The sequence below is a fragment of the Bombus bifarius genome, unplaced genomic scaffold, assembly GCF_011952205.1.
Source record: "Bombus bifarius isolate JDL3187 unplaced genomic scaffold, Bbif_JDL3187 scf7180000007966, whole genome shotgun sequence".
In the NCBI taxonomy this organism is placed as follows: Eukaryota; Metazoa; Arthropoda; class Insecta; order Hymenoptera; family Apidae; genus Bombus; species Bombus bifarius.
Genome location: NW_022884352.1, coordinates 4455793 through 4477977, shown reverse-complemented (window position 1 = coordinate 4477977; position 22185 = coordinate 4455793). Strand labels below are relative to the sequence as shown.

Sequence of the window (22185 nt, the reverse complement as noted above, 5' to 3'; positions counted from 1 at the left end):
GTTGTCCAGTAATGACGGAATGAGTCCTAAACATGGACAAAATCTAAATTGTGTGGAAACATAGTTTTTAAATGTGCAAATAAAATGTGTTTATTATTATAAATCAAATATCTGAATAGATAGCCAAATACAATGAATATTAGAGATTATGTTTTCATAAATCAACTAGTTCTTAAATTTGTTGGACTTTATCCAATAAGTATTGTGAGATATGTTATATGTATTAGTTGTATTATGCTTATTATTATACCACAAATAACAATGATTTATACAAATTGGAATGATTTAAACATTGTTATGGAAATAGGGTTTGCATATTTCTAAAAATGAAGTAATCAACATTTCTTGTAAATAAAATATTTATTAGATCCTTCTTTTTATTGTTCGTAGCTCAACTTTACTAACAATTTCGCTTGCTATGTTAAAATCAGCAATTTGGATGTTCAATAGAAAGAATTTAGAGCTTTTTATTGAATTCATGTTAACAGATTACTGGAAAATAATTGAAGCTAATGTTTTTGAATACTTAAAAAAATATGCATTGTATATAATTATTAATATTTAAAACTAAATTATTTGTTTTATAAATGTATTTTCCATATAAATAATATATATCCTTTCAGATATGCTAAAACCATTACCAAAGGATATCTCATTTCTATGTGTAACGCCTTATTATTTTTCTTTAGTTTACCTATTATCGAAATATTAATTACAAAGCATGAAGATTCAGATAATTTTACTATGAACTTTCCATTTGCTGCATCATATCCTGTGGCTTTTTATAAATTTCCCTTGTATGAGGTACCATTACATTTCACTTGCATTACAAACACGATTTAATTGTAGTTACTAGTTTATAAATATAATTACATATATAGATTGCATATGCATCTCAAATATTGGCAACAAGTATTTGTTGTTTGGTCATGCTTGCAACTGATGGTCTAATTGCAACTGCTCTACTTCATACATGCGGACATTTTGCGGTACTTAGAAAAAATGTGAAACAACTCGATTCATACATCTATCGTGTATGTATTGTATTCTACTATATATATGTATATAATTGTAATGTTATTTATTTTAAAATAATCCAATTATTGCAGATAACTCGTTTAAAGACTAATTCAAAACACATAAATGCAAATTTATACGAAATCAAAATTCAAATAATACATGTAATCAAACATCATCAAGTAGTGCTTTGGTAAATAGATTTCATGTGCTTCCAAAAATTTTATTATTTCTTATTCACTTTAATATAATTCAGGTTTTGCGACAATATGGAAAAAAATTTCCATCTAATACTCTTTTTACAAGCAATGATCAGTAGTCTCCTAATTTGTTTCGTCGGATTTCAGGTTTCTGCAGTACGCATATTTACAGATTTAAAAATTGTAATAAATCATAAGCAACTTATTATATGTTATTTAATACATATTTTTGCATTACAGACGTTAATGGAACAGTCTAAAATGATTAAGTTTGCTTCTCATTTAATCGTGGCATTTTTTCAATTATTACTTTTCTGTTTTCCTGGAGACATGTTAATACAAGAGGTGGATGATATTATATAATTACATATGTATAAGAATAGATGTACTTAATTTTAAGTGTAAAAGAGTTTCAGTATAAGCACAGCTGTATATTCCATACAATGGTCTCAATTAGCAACTTTTATTAAAGATGAAATGTGTATGATCATTGTGCGTTCTCAAAGACCTAGTTATATTACAGCAGGAAAATTATACATAATGCATTTGGAAAATTTTACAGCGGTAAAAGTTTCATCACATATTTATCTAAAAAAATATGTAAAATTTTCGTTAGCATAATATTACCGAGATAATAACAATTATTTGACCATTTACATATATTTACAGATACTCAGTACTGCATTTTCATATTTTATGATGCTTCAGAGCTTTAATTCAGAATCTTAGTCTAGGAACTGGTTTGTATAGTTTCAATTTACTAATAATCAGTTGATGTATAAACATTAAATTATTAAATACTTAATAAATCGTAATATTCTTTACATGTATGCGCCCCATCCAAAGTACATTTGACAAAGATTATCTACATTAGTCGCTTCTAAAATCAACTGATTAGTTTGTCCCTCAACACTAAGATTTAAAGCAATATTCTCTAATTTTTTTCCATGATATCGAATTAAACCTTTGAGTCGTTGTTCTATATTTTTTATATGTTCCACAGCCTAAAATTTCAATTATGTATTTTATGTTCCATTTATATTAACAATTTATTGCATTATAATATATTATATTATGGCTTACTTTTTCATTTGTTTTCTCACCACCTTCACTAATATGATTCTTATTCCAGCTTACAAGTGGGTCATATACAAATGGTGTTAATACACTTAATAATGTGCTACTTTGTTGTCGGAGAACCCTCATAGTTATTTCACAAGCGCGCCTAAACGGTCCCTCAATTTTTAATGGTCCCATAGCATCTACCATATTATGCGTTAAACGAAATGGTACACGTTCTGGCCACTCAAACAATTCTCCCTGATAATTGAAATATTTTTGAATTATTACAATAATTATTGTATATAAACTACTTAGTCATGTTTTGCCTTACTAGATATTAAAACAAAGAATAAATGTGAAGCATTTAAATTGTATTGAGGTTTTAATTTATGAATAAATCTCTTACATACCCTATTAAACAAACAATTAAAATCTACGTGTACACAATCTCCACATTTAGAATCAAATAATATATTTTCTCCATGACGATCTCCAAGGCCAAGAATATATCCCACCATAGACATTACTGCTGTAGTTCTAATATAGGCAGTACGTGCTTCATACCTATTATACATATATGTTTATTATTTTTTTACGTTTAAATAATATATGTTTGCTTTATCTACAGAAATAATTGTGAAACGCACCACCCATATGGATCAGGGAATGTAAGACGAAACCAATCTCCGAGTACTGATGGATGACGCGGAAGAAGTTGTTGTAGAAACACCTTCTTTTTCTTCTCCAATGGATCTTTTAACGCTACAATGCAATATTCAAGTAAGAATTTTCGTACTTATCAACAATGTTTTTTTACAATATAGTATTTCTACTTACAGCATAATATGCTTCTAAGTTCTCTATTCGAAATTGCAATACCTCTTTCTTTATACAAACTTATAATAATGGGTCTAAACCCAACTAAATTCGGTACCCATTCTACTAAACCGCATTCTTCATTCAGAGGTACAACGCTCTGTAATTTAAACTTACACTTAATTTAAACTCTGTAATTAAAATTTAAGCTCCTAACAGTACATTTAAAGTTATTATGTATTTACATATGTCCGTATATACAATCTTCTTTGTCGAGATTCTGGATCATTTTGAAGATATTTATTTACAATATCATTGAATTCCATTAATCTGAAGTCTCTTCGTAAATCATCTTTTGGCTTACACATAAATAGATAATCTTTACCATCCGACCCTTTTAATGTAATACGCCGCGGTCTTTGAAGAGATGGCATAACAGCTACATTATCTTCTATTCCGGATATATGAATCCAATTTCTAAAATTTACAAAAGATTATAAACTTTTTATGATATACAGTGATATAAAAAAGATGTCATACATACGAAGAAAATGCATTATAATTTTCTAACGACATGCCCTTAGACGGCAGATGCAGTTGTCTAAATTTGGTCGTTGGTATCATTATTGGACTAAATTCCTTGCTTGAAAGTAAACGGGGAAGATTCCGTGACAAGAGATTTACTGTCGTATTCATAACACCCTGTTAAAGAATCATAAATATATAAAAGTTTATATAAATTAGTATTTTAACTTACTTCTGGTATTGCTTTATTTGATAATTCAATTAATCGCTCCCATAATTTATGAAAATCTGTAATAAGTTTGGTCATTTCTGGCGTTTTAAGTTTAGGATGACTAAGAATTTCTTGGCAACGTCTTTGTCGTGCAGGATATGAAGACTGTAAAGAATATTCTATTAAAATTTTCTTTAATTATTAATAGATAAAAAACTTACATTAATAACTGATGCCATCATCCATAAACTATGTTGGGGATAAGCATGAATTAGTTTTACTAATATGGTACAGATAGTCTTTTGCACCTCAAGAGAAGGATGACATATTCGTGATACAAGTTGGCTAAATGCAGTTAGCCACATGAATATTGGTAGTCTTTCATGATACACTTCTATACCATAGGAAAGAAATCATCATTTAGTTTTATTTTAATTCAATAGTTGGAATTATTATACTCACCCATGATTTTTGACATTTTTAATAATGCGTCTCGTCGAAATTTTTCTTGTTCCCCATCATTAAGACTGTCAGATCGTGATGTTGCACGCGAAGCGAAATCTAACCATATAGTCAACATTCTCGGCATAGATTGATGAATGTACTTACAACCATATTGAAGTGACTTCCCATAGTAATTCATGGTATGCACTTGTAAATCTCTAAACATATTGTTAATTATCTTACCCATTAGAAATAATGTATTGTTTTGTACTTACCGTCCCATTGAATCTTTCTCTTCATCAGACATTCTATCTATAACAGACTCATAGTACTGTGCACAAAACAGTAAACTTTTTTCCCATTCTCTCCAAACTTCAATAGCTTCTTTGTAATTTATAATATTAGCATCGGTATCTACATTAACTGTTTCATCATTATATTTCGCATATAAAAGTTTTGCCTATACAATAAATGAATATTGGTATTATTGGCTAAAGGTGGGATTTCCTATGTGTGTACAACGCGCGCGGTTGCATCAGACATAATCCTAAACGCGAATCACACGATATCGCTACAAACACAAAAGCATGCTTCTTTATTGAGAGTTTAAGATTATATCTTAAGATACAGATGAGTGCGTTGATTGGACGCACGTAGGAAATCCCACCCTAATATTACACTATACCAATATTATACTTCTTTTGTATAAACAAACCTTTGCACATTGTTTCCTTTCTTCTAAAGATTCGCCTGTTGGCAAATTTTTGTAGTGCATAGCTGGACGAAAACAACTGGAGAAACAACGCTTTAGGGTTATAAAAGCGTCTTCTTGACAGCCCTTTTGCCAATATAATTGTGCTTGTTCTATATAAAGTTGTTGTGGAGGACAAGAATCACTGGCAGACAAAATATACATATATGCTTGTTGATGTAATCCACTCCTGAAAGAAATGAGTAACAAAGCAAGATGATAAATATTATATATGTAGTTATAAATAATGGCACTTACTTTCTCGCAATCTTCGCACTCTTAAGCCAAATCTTGCCAATTTCTTGTTTTAATACAGAATTTTCTTTGTTTTCAATTTCTCTCTGTAATTGAAGTGCCAAATCTAGTGTAGCTCTACGCATACTTAACACAAATTCTACTCCTCGTGAAGCGCGGACAAGTTGACCACGTTTCTCCCATTCTTCGAATATCATTGGTAATTTTCCCATATCAGTCAGCATAGTAGCAACTGCTTTATCAAATTCATTTAATATATGTAACCTATCCATCATAATAAGTACAGTAAAAAATAATTAGTTCAGTAAGACAGTAAGTAAAATACAATAAACCGTTTTTTAGCATGAGATATAGTTTTAAATATTAATCTTACTTCATAATGTAAGAATAGCTTTGTTGATAAGCTCCTGGCCGTGATGCATCTTCTAACAATGATACCAGATTCTTTTTTAAGGATGATAAATCTGGTTTAATACCTTTCTTAAGATCTTCAAGTAGTATATGTTTTATATTTTTTTGGGAAGTGTCATCAAATCTTATGAAATGAGCTAATCTCCAAAACGGCTCGTGTTCAATCATTAATGGCTCTAACTCTGATCTGTTACTTAAGACTCCTTCAGTGATATGTTTTGCTGTAAAAGGTTGATCGAGACCAAGATAACACTGGATCATTCCTTGTAAATATGTATGCTTCAAAGTCTTTTTCTGTGCCAATCTTTCATAACAGGTAGCAGCATCCTATATATTTCATGAACATTTCGAATATATGAATATATATTGATATTTAAATAAATAAATTTTATTATACCTGAAGTTGCCCATTGACTTCATGAGCTAAAACTAGTTGTTGAACTGTAGGAGTATGATCCTGTGTAGCTAATATGCCAGATATGCCATCTGGTTCATCCAGTTGTGCATATATTTTCTACATATACACAAAAAAGAAGATATAGTTAATAAACGGACTATTTTTAACCTTATATTGATACTTACAGCAAGTAATCCACCCTCCAATGCTTCTGATAATCCCTTATTAGAAGAAGCCATGTGTTGTTCTAAATACATTAGTGCTCTATGATATTCTTGAAATTGATAACATCCTTCCGCCACTACTAATGCATTTAATGTTTCACAAAAGTCTAGATTCAACAATAAAATATATATTCATTAATAATTATTATATTTTATTGTTAACAATTTAAATATAAAGGACTCACTCTTTAAAGCTTCATACTTGTGATTTCGAACCAATCGTTGTTCCCAAAGCCATCTTTGCAAATGATCTAATACTGAAAATATGATCTATTCGAAAATTATAAAAAAGATTATTAATTGAGCAGTAAAAATATCATTTTTTATATACATACCTGTGCACAACGTGTACGCCTAGTTTCTTCGGAAATTCTGGCATCATCTGCTTTTATTCTATGTCCATGTCTAAGAGGTCTATGACGTGATAGTTCAGGATCAAGTGTAGGTTTTTTTCTAACATCGATAATTGTTAATATTTCTTCTCGTATTTTTGCGTGCTCTTGTGTAGTACTATTTGTTATTATATACGCTGATGAGTAAAATATAATGTATGTTTAGATTATAGTTAATGACTCATACTGCGAAAATAATATTAATAAAAATGCTTACCAACAACATGGGGTAAACAAAATGTTAATATTTTTATATCACGCTTGAGTGCTAATTTACATGCTCGTAATACATTATTAAGAGATTCATCGTGGATATTACTAAACATATTACAAAACCAATTATATGCCCAGTTTTCTACAGAGGAACCAGCTTCAGAACTGTTTGAAAAATAAGTTAATTGAATATAATGAATAATAATTCAATATTATAGCCCTTTTTTTTATTAAATATTTACCCATAAATAGGATGAGGAAACGTTTTGTCATCACTGATAGTTGCAATCTTGTAATGTGAAGTTAAAAATGGGGTAATGATCTGTTTCATAGTCACTGGTAAACTATTCCATAGTTCACTGTTTTTCCCTTGGGGCGAAATATCATATGTTCTTAAAATTTCCTAAAATTATTTACATTTGTAAAATACAAATGTATCTGTCATAGAGAAGGCCATAAGATAATGTATTACTTACTTGAATAGCAAGTGAGAAACAATCCATACTCTGACTACTTTTCTGCATTTGAAACGCCCGAACATGCTCAAAAAGTATAGCACAAGCAAATTCTTCATTCATATCAGAAATAAATTTACTGTCAACTAAAATGTAAAAGAAATTAATATAAAAACTAAATAAATAACAAATTAATGTACAGTATACCTCTAGAAATAATTCTACGAGGGAGAAGACTTGGTTCAATAGCTCCTAATTCTCCTAAACATTCGCCATATAATAGACGGATAGATTCATCTTTATGTTGACATCCGATTAATAATGTGTATAATAACTAAAAAGTTATTTATATCATAATAGTTACTATATATCATTAACATATTTTTTATTTTAAGTAACAAACCCACATCAACAATCAATGGATGGATATTTGTTTCACTCAAAATCATTTCATTCAGTTGACTACGATTTTCAGCTAAAAATTTTTGTAAATACATCAAAGCTCTGATTATTACTTCGTCCGTTTCATGCGTAATTCGTTTAAGCCATAATTTTAAATTCTCTTCAAATCCTTTAGGCCTAAAATTTATACAAACGTTAATACAGTAAACTATTTAAGTATTTAATATTTGGGAAAAAATATATTTTATATACCTAGTTTGTAAAATTCGTGCTTTAATTATGCTTGACATTTCAACAGGTACTTCAATATCATCTATAAAAAACAATTCTGCAATATGTTCTGGACATTCTTCATTACATTTAATAAGTAGGAACATTAGCATTGTAATTATTTTTTCTCGATACATATTTAATAACGATATTAATGAAACATATATCGTTGGTAACAATGGACCAAGTTCTTTAATAGCTATACTGAAAAATTAATAGACAATTCATTATTCGTTATTTGCGAACATAATGATTTTTATTACATACTTATGAATAAATGCATTCCATGCATCACAAACAAGAGGTCTAAATCCTGGTCTTTTAAATCCTAGCGAAGTTCGTAGTGTCGCCAAAATCTTATACCTCAGCGGTGTCAAATATTGTGCACCCATATACTCCATTAGTGCAGCTAATGAAGCAAGTGCTGACTGCTGTGTATGTTCGTCCGATTTTAATCCAAGCTTTATATCAAAATTAACTAATATGCCGTGTAAACGTAAATTCAAATAAGATTCCTGTAAATATTGCACATGTATATTTGACTCTTTCTTGTAAAAAGATACAATTAAAGATATGAACTTACAATTCCTTTATGTGTAACGTAATTTTTATCTGCATTACTATCATAATCAGATATAATTTTTAATAATCCAACTATTTTCTTAGGAGACTCATGAAAGTTTAATATTAGTTCTTCAAATATGCCCTATTAATCACATTTATTGAAATTATTAAAATTGAGTATTGATAATGTAGTCCAGTTTGTGTATTATTTACATTACCATAAATGATTGTCTTGTTAAAAGTGATAAGTTCGTCTGCGTAATTTTCGAAACTAATCTTAAACATTCCGTAGCAGTAGCAAGAGGCATATTCAGAAATGCATAACTGCAAATGTACTAAACAAATATTTAAATTAAAGTAATAATTAACAACAGCAAAATAAATACATTTCCTTATTAATATACATACAGGAAAATATTCTTTTAACATTTGTTTCTCATCCATACTGGTTAATTCAGCTATGTCATGCAAAAGAGTTCTTGCATTCGGCACATCAATAATAAAAGGAAGTAAAAAACAAACTGCGTAATGTCCATCTTTGCATAGTAACTGGCGTGATCCTTCGTAACCAATACATTTTGCAACACGGTGTATAGATGTAGCCATATTGTAAGAATAATGTATAAAGTTATGAACTGCACATTGTATTATGAGCTAAAATGGAAAAATATACTATTGCCTGATAAAATATAGTTTTATACCTCTAATTTTAATAAAATTTATATACCTTGAGAAAATCTTTTTTATATCTAATGTATAAAACTTTTGGAGAAACGTTTAAGAATTTAGCAATATCATGATATGCGGTAGTTGCAAAAGCTACTGCTGCTGAAGATGATGTTGAGTGCAATATAGTAATTAAAAATATATTCAAAATTTGCCTTTCAATTATAAACAATGGAACACTAAAATTGAAAATGGTTAGGAAATTATATATATTAAACAATATAAATATTTTTAAATATTTACTATACCATCCACAATTTCTTGCAGTAATAAGTAAAGTATCATGCAACTCATGGTTTGCATCTGTTAAAGCTTTCATAAGTGCTCGTACTATGGTATTTATAAGTGATCCAACAAATTCGTCTAAACAAACAGGTACATCATCTTCAATAGTCATAGTAAATTTTGACACGATGCCTATTTTATTCAATAATAGTCTTTTTATTGCTGTAGCAATATTGAAACGGATAGCAGGATTTTCATCTTCTATATATAAAAACCACATTTTTGCTACTTTGTTATTGTTAAAGGACATAATGTGATTTGAAAAAGAAAGAATATTTTCAGAGATTTTCAAACGTACTGAAACAAAATTTGAAGATAATAAACTAAAATATGGACGAAGAAGATGATCGTATTCTTCCAAGATATAAGCATTAGAATTTATATTGTTTTCAGATATATCATTACAATATTTGCACTTTAATGTCCATGTTGTATTATCAGATCCTCTGTGAACAAAAATATTTTATCAAACATTTCATTGATTAATGAATAAATTATATAACAAATTACCTTTTGAAACTTCCACATTTTGACAAATAACAGCATATTTTACTCAATGCAATTACAAGCATTTCATGAACTTTCTGTTCTTTTGAATGTAATGCAGGTTGAAGAACATATCTTGAAATACTTCCCAATTGTACTCCTTCACTCTTTAAAAGTAGTACACTATTCCTATCAATATTTACATGGTTTAACATATCTATTTCATTACTTTTATGATTTCAGACATGAATTACTTACAATACTGCTCCTGCTGCTATCTCAGTTTGGTAACCTACTATACATGTATTTAATAGCTTTAATCGTTCCATTCCAGTACCATGTTCACATAAAGCTTCGAGACATTTTAACATTGTATCAGTATTAAGAGATTTAGCAATTTCTTTTGCATGATTATTGAGTATATCCACAGGAATTTCAATATTTTGTATAAATGGTAATGTTAATATTTTCTGAATTAAATCTTTATCTGATTCATTATGTGCTATCATATATATTAGACATTCGAAAATAATATCTTTTTGCTGATGTAGCCCAGAATTTAGATTTTTTAATAATACCTTCAAAACATAATCTAACTCATGTGTATACAAATTTGTTGTTAACTGTAGTTCTTTCAACCATGATTGTAAAATATGTGAGGCTTTTAAGATATACATGGATGTTTTAAACCTTTCCTTTTGTGTTGCAGTTATTAACTCTTTTTTTAATAAATTCCATGAATTACATATATTATTCACTGAAGCATTTGCACTAACTGTGTGTTTGATATCAATAAGTACACAATGAATAAAAATTATAATAAAATCCTGAAATGATTTTTTTGCATTAAAATACTATAGTAGTTTATGCATTGAATATACCATCACATAATTTTAATTGTTACAAACCGGACAATATTCAAAATATGAAATAAATTTTTCTGTTTCAGAAAGACTACAAATCCTTGGTCTCATGATAAAATATTGCTGAATCTTGCTACACGCTACTTTTTGTATTTCTTCTACAGCATTAAGATTAGTATCTCGACCTAAACATGAATCTTTAATTTATAACATATTACAAAGAGAGGGCCAAAAATATTTATACATAATTAACTCACATTTCATTTCATTAACTGTAAAATCAATGATTTGAAAGCAGAGTTCAATGCTGTTTGAAGATACTGATAAAGACCGAATAAGTTCAATAGATGCCCATAAAAATTTATTCAATTGATTCTCTGATACTTCATATAAGTTTAACCACGTAGGAAGTAACTTAATAATCTCAATAACATAGAGTATCAAATTTTCATGTTCCTTAAAATGTTTAACTCCAAATTATTGATATATATATATCTTAACTTACTACACAATATACTTGCCTTTTTACTAAGTAATGAAAATTTCATTAATTTTATACAAAGATTTAATGCTATAAATTTTACATTTGGAACAGATATCATGATTACATTTAATACTTTTTCAGAGAGTATTTTATGATTCCAAACAGAAACTCCTGTCCTTTCTATAATCTGAAAAAATATAACAATCTTTATAACAATATAAAATACATTAATGAAAATTAAATAAAAATTTGTTACTTTAATTATAGATGTTTGCACTTGTGGTATATCACAGTATTTTATTGTAACAGGAAATGCTTGTAAATCCAAATTTTTTATAATATCTTTTTCTGTATGAAATTTGTTCAATACAATTGTATCTTCTTCTCCACTGATTTTGTAAAATTCTGATATTTCTGAAATTAATGATATTATTAGGTGTTGCATATATGATACCATTTTTAATACATACCTTGAAGAATGTTTATATATTCATTACTAATCGTTTCAAACATTGTAATATGATGTCTAGATAATATTCTAAGCATACAAGCTTGTATCTCTATGCTGTTGCTAAGAACTTCATTACTTAAAGGATTTCCAACTAGGTGAAACATAACACCAAACAACCAGGTGGTAAATGCTATAATTAAAGGTATGTTACTTCACTGTGTTTTGTCAATGTATCCTTATTATTATTTATTAGTCATAATTGTTATACCAGTATATTGACATTTTAGCGTTTCATTTTGCATTCCATTGCTGAAAGGTGGGATTAAAACTGTTGTCAGAGTAGCTGAACTTTTAATTATTGACTCCAATAAAGAACAAAGCATTTGTTTGGCAGTTGCATTTTTTAAATCAGAAAATATTGCAATTATAGGACTATTAATGAATTTCCATACCGAATCTGCCACTGTCACATTACTAGAAAAATCATTTTCTCATTATTATCTAAAATAAAAAATTTTATATACTTTAAAAATTAACACAATACTTTACCTGGTACTAGTTTGAAGAATAATTGAGTTATCATGTACTTCCATATTATTAATCCACGTTATTAATTTTCTTAGATCGTACGCAATGTATAAAAGTAAATATTACATTATAACAAAATCAAATAATTATCAAACATTGCGCTAACCGGTAGACATTGCTTAAAAATATTAAATGTGTTCGTTCATTAAAGGCATGTTTTCAAACAAAAATTTGGTGTTTTGATTCAGCGGTAAAATTAGACTTTTGAATTGGTATCGTTCGAATCGTTTTCATGAAAATTTGACTTTAGTGTTTATGCCAACCAAGTTTTAGGATTATGTGTTTTCATCAATATTCTGTTTTTGTCATAAAATATTAATTCCTTCTTAAAAAATATATACAACAAAATAATACGGATCCGAATTTATTATACTGCTTTCTTCATGTTTCATTGTTATAAACATACTAATATTTGCATCGTTTAACCTAATAAACTGTTATTACACACATTCTTTCGTTACGTCCTTTAAAAATATATTAATTATAGTAAGTATAATATCTCATAATCATTAAATTTATGTCTTCTATAAAGTAATAGTATATTTCATGTAACTTGACAGGTGTTAATGAAATTATAACTTTAAGTTTAATAAAATCAGTCATGTGTCTTGTTTAAAATAAGTAACATATTAAAACGAAGTGAAAACATTTATTATTAAAAAATGAGTGAAAGTGCACTAATTAATGATGTGCCTGAAAGTAATGGTGGATCAGAACAACCCGTTTACAATGGAGAAACTGAGGAACATACGAGTATATTTAGACTGATAATCTATTCATTTAAAATAAAAGAACATTTCTTTATATTATTATTTAATTGTAACAATTTATTTGTTAGACAAATCACCTGGAAGCGGAGAAGATAAAACACCTGATTCGATATGTGATAATGGAGTTAAAAAAAATAATACAGCTTCTGCTGTTGCAAGTAATACTACCAATACAACTAATAGAGCTAAAAAGAGGAAGAAAATTCCAAGAGATGCCACTGCCCCTAAGCAACCTTTAACTGGTTATTTCAGGTATAGTTCTTTTGGGTATTCTTTCAGTGTTCTTTCAGTATTCAAAAATGTATAATAAAAATGAAAAATATATTTAATTATAACAGATTTTTAAATGATCGACGAGAAAAAGTAAGGACTGAAAACCCTACTCTATCATTTGCTGAAATCACAAAACTTCTTGCTTCAGAGTGGAGTACTCTACCTGCTGATCAAAAACAGCAATATTTAGATGCAGCAGAGCAGGATAAAGAACGATATAATCGTGAATTTAGTGATTATAAACAGACAGAAGCGTACCGATTATTCAGCGAAAAACAATCTTCAGAAAAACAAGAAAATAAAAAGGAAAGAAATGGAACTGATGTAAATTCAGAGCAAAATGTATAATATTTTTGTCTGAATTATCAACTATGTCTCAATTTACCATATCAATGTTAACATTTAATCTTTTATTAGGATATTCAACAAGATAAAGATAATGACTTCACAGGTTTTGATATACCTATTTTTACAGAGGAATTTTTGGATCATAATAAAGGTACATGATAAATATTTTGATATTTACTTTTCATATGCAAAATAATTAACTTAAAATCGTCATAGATGTTTTAGAAGTATTATAAGTACATAGAAATTTTATTTACATAACTTTTATATGTGTAGCATGTGAAGCTGAATTAAGACAATTAAGGAAAGCTACATCAGATTATGAGGCTCAGAATGCGGTGCTGCAACGACACGTAGACAGTTTGTATGCAGCTGTAAATCGTTTAGAATCTGAAACAAACCAACAACACACGACTAATCAAGCTTTACAGCGTCATTTGGATTCTCTTCGTTCACAATTAGCAAGTTGTTTTGCTTCAGTACCTCTACCAGGTTGAACTTGTATAATAATCTTCTCTACAGGATATGTTTCCCCATACATCTATTACTATGTATTTTTTACTATTAGGTACGAACGAAGGTGCAACATTACAAAATATTGATAATTACGTTGAAAGACTTGAATCGTTACTGACTGGCAATGTCGAACAATCTTTGCGAAACGCTGTACGTAACGCTGTATCTCGCCTTGAATTAATTGGATGACGATCGCCTCCCGGTAGTACAACTACTACATCAATAAAACACCATCGTTCAAGGCACTCACATCGAAAATAAAAAAGTGATTGTGTTCTTTTCTACATACTTCGTAAAATATAATTTCCTTTTTTAATTGCGTATACTCTATATTATTCATCTATATCATAGATCTTGCGTATAGTTTAATAATAACGGTATATCTTTATATAACAATAATTTTCTATCCAATATGATTTTAAAATTATGCCTTATTTTTTAAATAAATATAATTTATGAGGTATAATTGCATAGAGTTATGTATACAGATGCAATTATTCGTTTGTGTAATTTACATGTACCTAATCAATTCATAGCATAATAAGGAAGTATCATTATGATACTCTCAGACATTTATTAATAAATTTTTTAAACTTATTAGTGATTTGTCATATTGCTTTTCATAAGATTTCGAAGTTGATTCCAGCAGTATCTGAAAGTGAATCAAAATTCGTGTATAGTTTGCAAAATTAGTCATTTTTCATGGTTTTCTTACCTAAAAGATGCCGCATTTGGGCGTCGATGGATTTCCAAATCATTTAAAGTATATTCAAGTTCTGGTGATAAAAATTGTACCATTTCAGTCGATATTGGTAAAATCGAACGTAAAAGTTCGAAAGTATTATGCTGATTTATAATTAGTGACTTTTTAACAGAACTAGATATTATATTATAGAACTTATCCCTGGAATTTTTAATTCTATAAATTATTGTTTAGAAGCAAATATTAAATTAGTGAAAACCAATACTTACTGTAAAGAATTATTCTCTTTGTAATATCTATTTCTAATAATATTATTTATAAAGTCAATAGTCTGTTGTTTATGTGGATGATGGTCATGAACTTTTACATAGCATCCAATAATATATGATGTACAAATTACAATAATGGATTCTACTATATGACATGCATAATTTATTTCATCTTTAAGCAGATTTTGTAAAAGTATCATTACCTGTATTAAAGATATAATAAATGGTAATGGATCTATAATTATATAAAAAATAAAATAATACATATAAATAATAATACATACTAAATAAAAATGTTTATGCATCATATTGTCATTCGAAACATTAAAAAAATTCGTCATCAAAATCTCAAGTATCAAGCGTATATAATCTGCTTTTGCATCTTTAAAGCATTTTAGTAATGAGTCAGATACTTTAAAAGTATTCGCATTAGTAGTTGGTATTATTAAAAATGGCATGTACTGATCAAAAAGATCTCGTATTAATACTTGAAGTGATATATCACTTTTAACATTAAGGGTTTCCATACCCAAAAGTATCATAGAAAACGTCTTCTTTCCCAAATTCTTTAAAAAATTATGTTCCACTGACAATATAGTTTTATTTAATAATGTTTTAAATATGTTATTTGGTTGATTCTAAAAAGCAATTTAAGTTACTATAATACACACATTCATTAATTACATAGAATAACTGCATATACTTACTTTAGAATATAACATAATAGAAGTACAGAGAATTAGTGTTCCAATGCACCTATATATCCATAAAGCCAATTCTGAATCTTTAGTTTCCTCCATAATAGGTAAAAGAATCCATTTTTCTAAATGATTGAAATACAATCTCCATTTTATATCGTACTGGATTCGTTCCTGTTCAGTCTAAAAAACATTAGTAATGAGCATCTCGAATTGCATTCTAATATATATATGAATAATTGTATAAATATATTACTTTCAAAGTGCTTCTTTTCTTCATTGAATGCATTATAAACATTAAAATAGACTCATCGTTATTTTGAAATTCTTGAATATCATTAGATGTTTCAAAAATCTTTTGTATGTCTTCCAATTGTAATATATAATTTTGTAAAACTTTTATTTCATTCCTGTTTGTATCATGACCAATGATGGAACATTTTATCCATGCCTAAAATTCGAATATAATGCAAAAATTGTATTACTCAAAAAATTTATTATTTAGTAATCTTATTCACTAACTTGTATAATTATTGTATCAAAATTTTTTATTTCTTTCTTCAGATCTTGAATTGCTTGGTCTTGTTTAAGTATTAATGTCAAATAATGTCTTGTAATTCTGAAATGAGATTTTCATATAATATATTTTGATTATAATATAAATGTTCAATTCTATTACCTTATGTCTTTAACAATTACTGATGATGCAAAGTGCTGAAATAAAGTCGTAGCTGAATGCTTATACTTTTTTGCTGTTGCTGGATTTTTCAATGCTTCCAAAGTAAATAAAACAGCAAGTTTTGAAATATCTTCAAAGTGTACATTAGTAAGAGCAGGATCAAATACAAGTTGTCTAACTCTACTTGCAACATAACACCATAAAGCATCCAGCATCTGTTCTACATCACCTACATATAAATGTATTAAAAAACAGATAACAAATTACAATTTTTATATGATGAAAAATAACGAACCTGTATTAGAAGTTTTAGCGAGGTAAATGCAGCTTTCGAAAACGTTAATTAACACTTTCATTAACGTTCCTACCATTTTATTTGAACATTCTAATAAATATCGATCTATCCATCCACTAAATAATAAATATTTTCCTAATCCAATGTTGGTGGATGACAAAATCGTACTAAATACATCAATGAAGTTATTCATCATTATACGAGATGTATCATCTTTGCGACAGCATATAATATTCACCTAAAAATTCAATTAAAATAAACAACATAAAATACTAAGTCTACTGAGACCAAGTTATTATACTGTACCGTATTTATATATAAAGATGCTATATTTGCCAAGTTCAGTTTAAGATCATTATATAAAAGAAGAACAGTCAGTTTTCCTTTCCAAATTAAATTATGTTTTTTACCATTCTCATTATTATATTCTTTTGATAACGGTAAAAGATCTAACATTACTGAACACTGTAAAAAGTTAATTATAAATCTGTTGTCTATTTTCACGAACATAAATTTTGGAAGAAGATTATAATAATTGTATTCAGAACTTACAACATTTGTAGTATCAGCAGTAACAGCTAATGTTAAGAATAATGAAAGAAAATTATATAAGCCAGTTGTTGAAAATTCTTCAACTTTACCCTTGGAAAATTTAGAATAAATGCGACCTTTAATTTGATTCCAATGTTTTGTATCGTTGTTATTATAATTTATACGTAAAAAGGATCCTACAACACGTAATTACGATAAAATTAACATATTTATTAATTCAATTAACTCATATAGAAATAAGACTTACCAAGTAAACGCAAGAACATTCCATAACTTGATTCCTTAATACATTCTGTGTTAGTAATTCTATCTTTTACTTGTTTAAGAAGATCCATAGTAGTTTTCCTAACAAAGAATTCTTTAAATTTATGATAAAAAATTATAAATACATAAAGTATTTACATACTTTTCAACTGACAATGTCCAAGGGCCAGATACTTGTAACAAAAATGGTTCGTCTAATCTTTTATGAAAGCAGTCCCAAAGAAGAGAAATAATTGAAACTTGAGGGTGCCACCAATTAGTAACAATAGTATTTAATAAAGGTATCATAATGCATAACTCTTCATCAATTTCATCTCGTTCACCATCTTTTCCACCTTTAGAAATATATGTTTTCAAAATTCTTTCTACTTGCTCGTAGTTAGGCCTGATCTTTAAAAAAATAAATAAATAGTTAACTTTGATGAACACATGGAGATTTGAAAAATAAAAAAATTAAAATATAATTACCCTTGAACATTTAGATCCTAAGTATATTCCATCACTATTGTATCCATATAAAAGTGAAAGATGATGAACAATCCATAAGCAGAATAGCTCAGAATTTTTGCAAAGTGTTAGAAAGTCTTTATTGTTATTAGATACATTTCTGTTCAATAATCTATTGATGCATTCATTAATATACTCCCAAAAAGACTATAAATATAAAAACAAGCAATATAAAAACAAATAAATATAAAACATCCATAAAAAATTATATATGCAATACCTTTGATTTCATTCTATCTGATAAACTATCAATAAATATCTGAAGCATAAGCCATAATTCACGAATACAAGTACAATTATATGGAGTTTTCTGTTGTATTTGTGTCAAAGGCATCTAGAATGTATTGCAAAGAAAACACAGATATAAAAGGTATATTCAAATATTTAATCATAATATTTTATAAAAAAACAGTATACTTTTACCGTCTCAAATATTTTTAATGAAATATAAATTAGATCATTAATAATCATTGCTTGAACATTTTCAAATTCATCCAAATGGTTTTCGATTGAATACTGGCTATATATATGTTTTGTATACATTAATGAGATAAAGAACCACCTTAATTCAATGTGCATATGATACATATGATATTCTGGTTGTGTACACTATAATATTTGAAGCATAAAATTATGATATTAAATATCATTATATTTAAATACAATATTGTGTATATTATTCTTATCTACAAACCTGATTGCCTAATTTAGAGGGTGCATAATGAAATGTTGTATCAGGAATATTATGTATTCTTTCTAGGAAATGTTTTATTATAACGAATAATTCATTAAATTCTTCTTCAATATTTTCATTTATAACTTGCAATGATTGATAATTCCCTTTAATACTACAGATTTATATTCTTAGTATACATAACAAACAAACAAAAATAGCTTTACAGAATAAATTATCTTACCTATTTAGATATATTCGAATATATAGAATAAATTCTGATATTATACATCTTACATAATAAAAATCTATATCATCTGCCTTCGAACTTAAAACTTGATTATAAGTCTCATGCCTACTGAGTATTTTTAATTGCATACTGTTGAAACATAAATGGGATATCAATAAGTATAATGAAATATTTTTATAATAAAATAGAACAATTCGTGCAATCATACAAAAATGCTTCTTACTTCATGCATTTGTTAAAATGTTTTAGATCTAACAATGCTGTTGTAAAAGGCACAGTATAATTAAAAAGTTGTATATTTTTTTCTGATGAGAGACATTCATCTTGTGGATACAAAACTTTCTCCACTTCTCCCCGTGAGAATAAACCATTTTTATCTAATTCCCAATCATTAAGATTCACTTTTCCATTACAGTTGAAAGTTAAACAAAAATCCATGTGTACAGTGTTATTGAAAAAGGTATAAATTATTCAATGCAAATGTGTGCACAAATTGAAACACATATTTTTATATTTAAATCTGAGATCTAATACATAAAATACAGAGTTACATTAAAAATATTATGCACAACTTTTGCAAATTTTCTCTGTCAGATCTCAACCACGAGCAGACGCTTTTTCCTAAGTTTTGGCGGCATTTGTAACAGTGCCACCTAGATATAAATCATATGATGACGCGCGTAACTTTGAAACAAATATTTGCAATGATCATTTTATAGTAAATTACAAATTTAAATAACAATGTTAAACTTTCAGTCAAGGCTCGCAATAAATCGTATAACGCTCTGTTTCTCAAGCTTTCAAAGTAAGTGAATAATTTTTTACAAATGGTTCTTCAAATTTGCTAATTAATTCGGGCGTTATGTTTTGCAATTTTGAAAGTGCCTTTATTAATCGATTCCTTAACACAATTTTACGAGCCACTTGAAGAAAAGGGAGAATTTTGTAATAGTGAAAAAATGGCTCTTCTTTCCGAGACGACGTTGGGATTGAACTTGGATACTGAGAAAAAAGGTTTGTTATAAAGAGTTCTTTTTTTAAGATAAATAATTTATAATTAAGATATATGTGTACAGTTTGAGAAACCCTTAAAATTCTTTGCCTTCTCTCTTTAGTCTTTTTTTGTTCGAAGATACATTTTTCTGAGGTCATTATTAAATCTTTATAGTCATTCCAAGCTTGTTCTTGCTGTGTTTTAATTTCAACAATTTGATTTTTACTAGCATTGGATGTTCCATAATTTACTTTCACCTTATGATGATATTTCACTTGTTCATTTTCTCGATAGCGATTTTCTACTTTTACCAAAAATTCTTTCAGTTTTTGCACTTTTTGCTCCATAGTTTGAAATAAAAATACACCCAACGGTCCTGACAAATAAATAATTTACTTCTTATATATATTTTACATGTAAGCCTATATATATATAAAATCTAACCCTTTAATTCATATTCGTTAAATAATTTTCGAATTTTCAAATTTAAAATACAGTTGACAGCGTGCAATGTGTAAAGGGGAAAATAACATTGTTTTAATAAAAGTTTTTCGGAACTTGTGAATTTCATAGTAGATTCTTTTAAATATTTCGGTTTATTTTTCTTTACGGAAATTGGTTTTGCTCCTTTGCAAAAAGTTGTGCTAATATTTTTCTGCTGTATTTTGTTTTCCATTTTTGCATCGATGGTCTCCAATTTTTCTCTAATCATTCAGTAATGTTTTCAAATTATATTTATTTGTATTATTTTTCCTTTCTTAATAAGAAATTGTGTCTATAAGTATTCTCACCGTAAAAGACCTGGTCGAGTATAGGCATAGAAATTTATAATATGTGGACTTTTGCATAGATCAGATATGAATATTCGAATTTCAAAATTCATACTTATATATCTAAGAGGCCTATAAATAATCGCAATTATTGCAGGATTCTGCTTTGATTTTATGTGACCTAGAACATGAATAACACAATTTTATAATCTTAATTATTATTCTATGACATCCTATGTGTTATATAAGTAAATAGGTATACTCTACCCCAACGAGGATAAACGTCGACACACGATCCTCCGTTAAATGGTATAATAGTGAAAGAAAAATCTTTCTCTGCGTGGGAATGTATTGGTATTTTGTAGCAAACCCTTTAACAATAAATAATTACATTCATGCTATATATCAAACAATGATCGAGGAAGTAGCTTACGTTCGACCAAGTGGTACATGTCCAAAATTCACAATAGCGGGAAAGGAAAATTTGGTCGTCATTTCCGCGTAGATTTTTATTTGCGTTGTTTGATCATTGTAATAAAGTATTTTTAAAGTGTCATTATAATCTCTATTTTCATCAGGTATAAATAAAATATTCATTTTGAAAACAGATCCAGGATTGAGCCATGTTCTCTATACAATATATACAATTTAATTTCATATAAAACATAAAAAATTAAAGAAAGAATTTCAATCCTTTTTATTCACCTGATAAATATCTTTAAACCTGAAATAATGAGTTTCCAATGGTAAAAATCGAATGGGACACGGTTTAACAAAAAAGTTCGTAATTTCTACTGTTTTCTCTTGAACTTTAAAATTTCCGAAATCAAAATTAAATTTCAATTTCGAAGGTACTACGCTTAATATACCATTATTTGATTCTTCTTCGAATTTATGTATATTTTTTTTTTTGGTTTTATCTATACAGTATTGTGTTTGGTCAAATATATCCATATCCATTTCAGTGTAGAAAACTGGTATTATAATAATATTATTTGACCAGAGAAATCTGTTATGTGAAATGCAACAGGAAACAGCTGAAAGATAAGCATATATTATTTCGTGTAACTTGAGGTAAATAATTTAATTTTCGCGCGAGTGTGTCATTCACATTTCCATCTGTTTACAAAGC

At 27.9% G+C, this 22185-nt stretch overlaps 5 protein-coding genes and 1 long non-coding RNA gene across 11 annotated transcripts; 3 read left to right on the top strand and 3 right to left on the bottom strand.

Annotated features, from left to right (window-relative positions):
• The first annotated feature begins 589 nt into the window (after positions 1 to 589).
• Positions 590 to 2022, top strand: LOC117206617 (odorant receptor 13a-like). 4 transcript variants are annotated; one of them, XM_033446142.1, is made up of 4 exons: positions 590 to 1034; positions 1110 to 1210; positions 1274 to 1373; positions 1458 to 2022. In XM_033446142.1, exons 1-4 carry the CDS (start codon positions 930 to 932, stop codon positions 1578 to 1580), a joined length of 429 nt encoding a protein of 142 aa, XP_033302033.1. In that variant the 5' UTR covers positions 590 to 929; the 3' UTR covers positions 1581 to 2022. The 4 variants fall into 4 exon arrangements, with proteins under 4 accessions (XP_033302033.1, XP_033302025.1, XP_033302015.1 ...); XM_033446134.1 differs by having other exon boundaries at positions 590 to 1210; XM_033446124.1 differs by having other exon boundaries at positions 591 to 1034; positions 1274 to 2022.
• LOC117206426 (serine/threonine-protein kinase atr) lies at positions 1650 to 12497 on the bottom strand. Of its 2 annotated transcripts, XR_004487388.1 has the most exons (40): positions 12454 to 12497; positions 12173 to 12378; positions 11924 to 12094; positions 11710 to 11867; positions 11491 to 11640; positions 11227 to 11425; positions 11015 to 11154; positions 10365 to 10933; positions 10131 to 10295; positions 9584 to 10066; positions 9337 to 9514; positions 9018 to 9263; positions 8828 to 8944; positions 8629 to 8751; positions 8313 to 8560; positions 8028 to 8249; positions 7781 to 7952; positions 7581 to 7707; positions 7395 to 7519; positions 7161 to 7321; positions 6923 to 7083; positions 6649 to 6842; positions 6499 to 6583; positions 6275 to 6420; positions 6090 to 6206; positions 5655 to 6019; positions 5285 to 5545; positions 4991 to 5216; positions 4551 to 4735; positions 4294 to 4493; positions 4053 to 4225; positions 3853 to 3996; positions 3640 to 3797; positions 3341 to 3572; positions 3117 to 3255; positions 2927 to 3041; positions 2690 to 2843; positions 2301 to 2537; positions 1885 to 2221; positions 1650 to 1805 (listed from the first exon to the last, which is right to left on the bottom strand). XR_004487388.1 is itself a non-coding variant. In XM_033445764.1 (39 exons), the coding sequence occupies exons 1-39, from the start codon at positions 12495 to 12497 to the stop codon at positions 2039 to 2041; spliced, it is 7479 nt and encodes a 2492-aa protein (XP_033301655.1). In that variant the 3' UTR covers positions 1650 to 2038. The 2 variants fall into 2 exon arrangements, 1 of the variants encoding a protein (XP_033301655.1); XM_033445764.1 differs by having other exon boundaries at positions 1650 to 2221.
• On the top strand, positions 2537 to 11231 carry LOC117206641. The gene is made up of 3 exons (XR_004487418.1): positions 2537 to 2828; positions 2908 to 3059; positions 11056 to 11231. It is a non-coding gene; the product is annotated as an uncharacterized LOC117206641 (long non-coding RNA).
• Positions 12498 to 12718: 221 nt separating the features above from the next.
• On the top strand, positions 12719 to 14996 carry LOC117206607 (high mobility group protein 20A). Its single transcript, XM_033446090.1, has 7 exons — positions 12719 to 12978; positions 13053 to 13245; positions 13331 to 13514; positions 13601 to 13877; positions 13953 to 14034; positions 14160 to 14375; positions 14452 to 14996. Exons 2-7 carry the CDS (start codon positions 13155 to 13157, stop codon positions 14586 to 14588), a joined length of 987 nt encoding a protein of 328 aa, XP_033301981.1. The 5' UTR covers positions 12719 to 12978; positions 13053 to 13154; the 3' UTR covers positions 14589 to 14996.
• On the bottom strand, positions 14417 to 19906 carry LOC117206523 (protein MMS22-like). 2 transcript variants are annotated; one of them, XM_033445974.1, is made up of 19 exons: positions 19513 to 19906; positions 19284 to 19418; positions 19061 to 19214; positions 18790 to 18975; positions 18587 to 18700; positions 18328 to 18513; positions 18002 to 18249; positions 17843 to 17940; positions 17596 to 17771; positions 17350 to 17508; positions 17044 to 17281; positions 16749 to 16977; positions 16592 to 16688; positions 16326 to 16520; positions 16079 to 16252; positions 15656 to 16009; positions 15372 to 15574; positions 15115 to 15303; positions 14417 to 15051 (listed from the first exon to the last, which is right to left on the bottom strand). In XM_033445974.1, the coding sequence occupies exons 1-19, from the start codon at positions 19725 to 19727 to the stop codon at positions 14997 to 14999; spliced, it is 3405 nt and encodes a 1134-aa protein (XP_033301865.1). In that variant the 5' UTR covers positions 19728 to 19906; the 3' UTR covers positions 14417 to 14996. The 2 variants fall into 2 exon arrangements, with proteins under 2 accessions (XP_033301865.1, XP_033301855.1); XM_033445964.1 differs by having other exon boundaries at positions 17350 to 17771.
• A 409-nt stretch (positions 19907 to 20315) lies between these two features.
• Positions 20316 to 22124, bottom strand: LOC117206613 (cilia- and flagella-associated protein 221-like). The gene is made up of 5 exons (XM_033446103.1): positions 21759 to 22124; positions 21487 to 21683; positions 21321 to 21424; positions 21075 to 21234; positions 20316 to 20659 (listed from the first exon to the last, which is right to left on the bottom strand). Exons 1-5 carry the CDS (start codon positions 22011 to 22013, stop codon positions 20563 to 20565), a joined length of 813 nt encoding a protein of 270 aa, XP_033301994.1. The 5' UTR covers positions 22014 to 22124; the 3' UTR covers positions 20316 to 20562.
• Between the last annotated feature and the right edge of the window lie 61 nt (positions 22125 to 22185).